We start from the raw sequence: 6,336 nt of genomic DNA, 5'->3' as shown, positions 1-6,336 counted from the left end.
CTGCAAATGGCTGCCACCCAACAAATTGGCCATATATGATGGGGGAAAATGAAAACCTTACAAGGCTCATTGAGCATGTAGCTCACAGCAGCCTTTTTATGCCATTTCAAGAAAAGCAGTAATAAAAACCCTGGCTACAGCTGACCGCCTTACTGTGTGTCTTTCTATACATTTCTTTTGGAGAGGAAGGCCGTGTTCTGAGAGGCAGCAAGTGATATAAAACAGTCAGTGGGGCATCACATTCACATCATCACCACAGATAAGTGGAGTAGCAGTCAGATGTGTTGAATACATTGTGCAATCTTCACCCTGCTGAGCCTAGCTTGCACATATCTATCATCCAATAGAGGCATGCAGAGCTGCATACAAGTGTTCAGAAAGAACAGTCTGCACTTAGTACCGGTTTTAGAACATGGCTTGTCCCCAAGTCTCTCTGAGTCAGGCCCACACCACCACACAAACATAATAAATATCCAGTAACCATGCTGTGTATGTCTGCAAAAATGCTCAAAACACCATGAAAGCTACTCTTTTTCCTAGCAGTCCAAAAATCCTTAAGAGAATGGAACATCAAGTGTTACTTACCACTTGCCAATGGCTTTAATAAAAATAAATCCTGGCATTATACTTTAGACAAATGTCTTAATGGAGCTCTCCAACCCACCAGAGCTCTGCAACCTCCAGTCCCGTGAGGCACAGGAACATCAGCAATCCATGCATGCTTGGAAAGTCAACAATGACATGGGAATGTGCTGTCACTTGCCCAGCATCTGCAACTGTTATTTAGAAAATGAACAGTGAACATGGAAAATAAATTCCGTCAAATGAGATAGTAAACCATACATTACAAAACTTGCATAAGTGAAATATGTCTAAAAGTGACACCACTGAAATTAATGCATTGACTAATTCTGAAAAAAAAAAAAAAGATAACAGTAACAAAGAGGTGAAGTATTTGTTCATACTTTGTTCTGATGTAAAGTGTCTTGAGTAATGGGTCTCCCATCAGTGTCTGTAAGAAGCTGTTCTTACAGTTAAGATAAATTTCACTCTCCATTTCATTTCTATAATTTAATTTTTACCATCATACCAGTGAAACAGCTGAGTGACACTTCCTTTTGGGTTCTGTGTAGCTGAAAGTTGAGTTGTTAGCTGTTTTTGAACATAAAACTTGGGGTTGGTGAGAGCATCTAAAACTGATGCTATCATTTACAAATCAGAGTAGAAACTGCACTTTTAATTAATGCAAGAATGATCTACCAGTTAGTTCCTTCAGTACAGAATCAAAGTCACAAACAGGGCTAGATTCAGAAGGAGGGACCCAACTACACCAACCCTGCAATTTTCTTGGCATATTTAAGTCCTAACTGTTCTTCAAGATTGCTAGCAATGGAGATCCCCATGTTTCCAGACTATTGAATCCAGAACTTCATTAATTACTGCTGTTTGAGAATCTTCCATGTCAATCCCATTCCTAATCATCATCACCACCAAGATCATTATTTTTCCCTGGGCAACATCTTTCTACATATGCTGTTACATATCTCCATGACATCAAAACCTTTCTGTTAGCCTGAATCACCTCAGGTCCTGCACTATTTGCTCATGTATGTATCTGAGATCTCTACTTACCCTTATTGAATTCCATTAGGAAAAGAAAATAGAATTGGAAGATAATCTGTTGCACTGATTATTCACTCCCTCTTTTCCTATAAACATCTTGGGCATAGATAATTAGAATTAATGTTTGGTTTAAGATGTGGGAATGAACTGAAAGTTTTTAAGGCCCAACCTATAGATACACTGTTAGTGAGCATTTATATCCATTCATATGGAGCCAGTGGTTCTCAGTACTTCACAAAGCCTTGAGCCTCTTCTGCACTGAGCTGTCACAGCCTTATTCTAACATGTGATATATACCAATAGTGAACTGCCCAAGCATCTGCTTACTGTGCCTGTTCCAGGACCCACAGCTACCATGAGACCACTTTTTTATTTTTATTATTATTTTTTTTAATTTGCATAATATACACGTTGCTTTCCAATCCTGACAGTAATTGCAGCAGAACAGACAGAACAAGATTGGGATATGTAATGTCTGGATCCTCAGCAGAGCTCAGTATATTTGCACTTCCATAGAAGAAACTATGTTAGCTAGCTGTGCAAAGCAGTCATACAGATCATTTTGGTCATATCGAGATAGTGGCATGGTTTACTATAGAAGACTTAGAGGTGATCTGAAGCTAAATCAGCCTTACCAGAGAAAGACTATTACATATCAAGCATTAGAAGCCAAGGATATTTACATTAGGTCTACTCAGACATTTTAAGCACAGCAGTCACATGAATGAGTCAGAAGCCCCTGATATTGCTCTCCTTTTGCATATGTTATGCCCCTTGACAGAATAAAGATAAAAACCTTGCAAATATAATTTGTAATACATACTCATTATAAGCTACTATTTCAACAAGATTTCATACTGCAGACCATTAATTACTGTAACTAATGCAGTTTATAAACAAGTGATGCAGAATTGGAGACATAGTGCTTATTAATGACTATTGTCTTAGTTTACTTTTGTCTTTGCATTTTGTATTAAATATCAGATTTTTCTTGTTTTGGATGTTTCAAAATAAAGTTATCTCATCCAAATATTAGCAATAGTGTCAGCAGCTTTCTCATAGAGAATTGAACAAACAAATCCAATTTTAAATTATTACATTGAAAAAGTCTATATAAAAAAAAGGTCTGTGAAACTTCAGTTGATTTTAAGCTAGTATTAATGTAATTGCAGCACTACATCAAATGCATCAAAAGAATAATTGGATTTCCTCTGCCAAAATACCCTGAGAGGGGAAAAAAAAAATACCTTTATCACTTTATCAAAGAGAAACCATTGATTTTTAATGTTTTGTTGTTGTGTTTGAAGAGAAATTGCTTTATTTGACGCATCACTTTCCTGTGGAGAAAATATGGAAAAAGCTGAGAGAAGTAAATATAACATTGAATGACAGATGCATCAAGAAAACCTAGTGAGCAATAAAATGTTCTTTTCCTGCAGGCACTGATCTTTACTGTGAGCACAATATAGTTAGATGACAATACAAAACACTTAGATCTAGTTGTTAGTTCCTCACGGTATTCTAAAATGGTCAGATGTCAAACCACCTTCCAGCAAATATACATGTAATATTCATTTTATGCTAATTAAGTCGTGAAGAGTAAGAAGTTAGCTAAATTAAGCACATGGCTGATTTTGTTTCAATCCAGTTCCCTTTCCTTAATAAATTTCACTTCATCTCATGGTTTTACAATGTTTGCAAACTTCATGTTAACAATTTCAAATTAGACAAAGGTACTACCAAGGGCATTCACATTATTCACATTTAGATTATTCAAGGTTCCCAATTCAAAAAGAAACAAGACCTAAAAATAAAGCACAAGAGATGTATATCAGTCTTACCTGGGAAGACAACTATTGTTAATAAAACACTGACTTAGGCACATAGTATATTACCTTTGTGTGAGTTCTTCTATCAGAAAAAAAAAGACACAGCCTCTCACTCCTGTATAATAATTGTTTAGAGCAGTTCCTCTTACAGCTACAGTGTTAAAGAGCGTAGTTCATAACAAAAACAAGGCATAAATATATTGGGGAAGCGAGGGTGTTTACTATCACTTTTCACAAAATATAGCAATAACATTTGGGAACACAGGCCAGAACAGATTTCTATTAGATTTTAAAAAGATGATTTTTATTAAGCACAAACAGCTTTTAATACATTATCAATACAAATAGGAAAACATCTGTTTAATGAATCTGATATATCAAAGATTTTATGGGTAGGTTGCATACTGGCACAATAAAAAAAACAATCTCTTATTTTAAAGTATTTCAAATTAAAATTATAGGGTCACCACTGTCTACACTGCAGGTACCTTACCTACAGTCTAAAATTACCACATCACCTGGGCATAGGGGGAAGCAAAGAACTACAATTTTGTAATATGGAACTCCTAACACTTCCATTAGCACCATTCAAAGCTTGCATCAGCTGTTTAACTAAGAAGCAGCTGACAGGTCAGGTAAAGCTTTACAGCAAATTTCAGTGCAAAGTTTACAGTTCCTTTTCATAAGATACTTGGAATCTATGGTTTCATAGCATGTTAAATAATTATGGCTTGATAGATGCACAGTGTTAAGATGCTGAGAACATTTACTTTGAAAAAAAAGATGAGACGTAATGGCTGTGAGATGCATTTTAATATATTATGCCAAAATCTGTAATATGCAAACAACATGCTGGATTACAAACTGAAGTCCTATTATGAATTGACAGACAAGGGTCAGTATTAGCTCTCTGGGGTAGCGACTTCTGGTTGTCTCAGTTGCTGCTTTTTCAGGCTAACTAGCTTCATCTTCTCTCTAATGTGTTCTGCTGCAGAAGCCATATCACTTGGGCTCCCGAAATACTGCTCAGAACTAAAAAAAAAAGACAAAAAAGAAATCAGTGACAAGTTAGACTGTGCAAATATACATGTGAATGACAATCTATAAAACAAGAAACAGAAGAAAAATAGACACTTTTTGTCTTGAAATTTAAAAGCCACCTTTAAAAAGTTTTGTAAATGCAGTGATGAGACTTGTCTGGCAATCCTGATGAAATTATTATAAATAGCAAATGACCCTCTTACATCCAAAATATTCTCTAAACAGCAGGGCACTGTTCTGTAAGCTCGACTAGAGACTTCCCAACACTATTTTCACCTCCATTCTCCAAACCAGTCTTGCAGTTTTGAATACTATGACAATTAAAGAAATCTGTCTATACATGAATTCTGACTGAGGTTATTCAATTGCTGCTTTATTGATGGACTCTGTATATAAAGTCAGCCACATGCTGACAGTCATATTATATCATCTCTCTCTCAAATTGTAAAGAACATGCGGCTGTTAAATCAGATTTCTCCTATTTAAATATAACAAAAGAGAGCTGAAATGTTAGGGAAACCACTAACTGAGCTGTCAGCAAAGCCAGGATTTGATCAAAAGAAATCTTTCAGAAGAGCAGGTATCAAACCTAATATTATGAAGCATAGAGGAAATGGTGGCCGGACAAAGGACTTGGGATTGAATGGGGTATGGACCATAAGCAAACAGAAAAGTTATTTCATATGGAAGTTGACTAGTTTGATTTGGGTTATCCACAAACACAATAGACTGCACAGCTGCAAATGCGATCACAAATGAGGGCAGACATTTTGTCTGATGCAGATTAAAAGCCATGAATAGGACAGGGAACAGTGACCTGGACTTGCAAGAAGACACTGACCGAAGTCCAAAATGGTGAGGAAGCTGATGACTAAAGAAATATGCCTGCAGGCATATTATGACATTTTTGTTATACCTACATTTTAAAAACTATTTGTACTAATGGCTGAACCCTTTCCAATTGTTGGCTGAACCCTTTCCAATTGTTTATGTTTAGCTTTAAATATAGAATGCTGTGGGCAGATCAGCAGGGTATCTTGGGATCTGGGACAGCTAAGATACCACCCATCTTTGAAAAGGGGGACAAGCAGAACCCATCTGAAATGCCAGAGAGGACATAAGTAATATTCAGGATTAGTCAAACTAATACATAGTTGTATACATCTAGAATTATAAGAGCACTCTGTTAGGACTCAAATCACAAAGTGCAGTAAGTGCCTTCTTTCATGGAGAGCTTTCCCAGGTTCTAACATGTGCCATGCAAATTTAATGAAACAGTAACATTACCATTTACACTTGAGCAGTCTATCTGCAAATTACAGCAGTTTTAAGTTACTGTATTTACCAGGTCATTTATCATACATCTACAACTGCTATATGAAAGTTAAACCAAAATGCTTCAAACATAACACATTTCTTCGCTTTTCTTTTCTCACAGCTGTTAAATACTCCACTATTTTCAAATACACTACTGGAAAGGCATTAAAATTACTACTAGTTCAGCTGCTGGTCTGCCTTTAAATAGTCCTTGCCAAAGAAAACTACAACATACAGGGAACACAATATTTTGGCAATATGACAAATCTAATTTTCATGACCACCTTCTTTTAACTATTTTTCAGATCAACTTCAAGTAGCCCATAATGAAGTTGCTTGATATCATTTCAAAGTACTCAAAACACAGATTTCAAATCCCATTCATTACAGTGTGCTCATACATACCCAGAGACTAGTTCCAGGACTAGATAATACTAAGGTGGAAGAAATTAACCACAAGCTCAGCATTGCAACAGACAACTGTAGTTTGCTGAACAGAATAGTTATTGTGGTTGAAATTCCAAAT

General features: G+C 36.1%; 1 protein-coding gene across 3 annotated transcripts in view; it reads right to left on the bottom strand.

Moving 5' to 3' along the window:
• Window positions 1-3,704: 3,704 nt before the first annotated feature.
• SESTD1 (SEC14 and spectrin domain containing 1) overlaps window positions 3,705-6,336 on the bottom strand; it is a 54,683-nt gene continuing 52,051 nt past the window's right edge. For all 3 annotated transcript variants that reach the window (XM_082762986.1, XM_082762984.1, XM_082762985.1), the window contains exon 18: window positions 3,705-4,484. In XM_082762986.1, the coding sequence (XP_082619112.1) occupies window positions 4,355-4,484 (130 nt within the window). In that variant the 3' untranslated portion in view covers window positions 3,705-4,354. The remainder of the gene's footprint in view (window positions 4,485-6,336) is intronic.

Source organism: Aythya marila, assembly GCF_965140915.1.
Source record: "Aythya marila genome assembly, chromosome: 6".
In the NCBI taxonomy this organism is placed as follows: Eukaryota; Metazoa; Chordata; class Aves; order Anseriformes; family Anatidae; genus Aythya; species Aythya marila.
The sequence above is the reverse complement of the archived record's forward strand: the minus strand, read 5'-3'. Positions and strand labels throughout refer to the sequence as shown.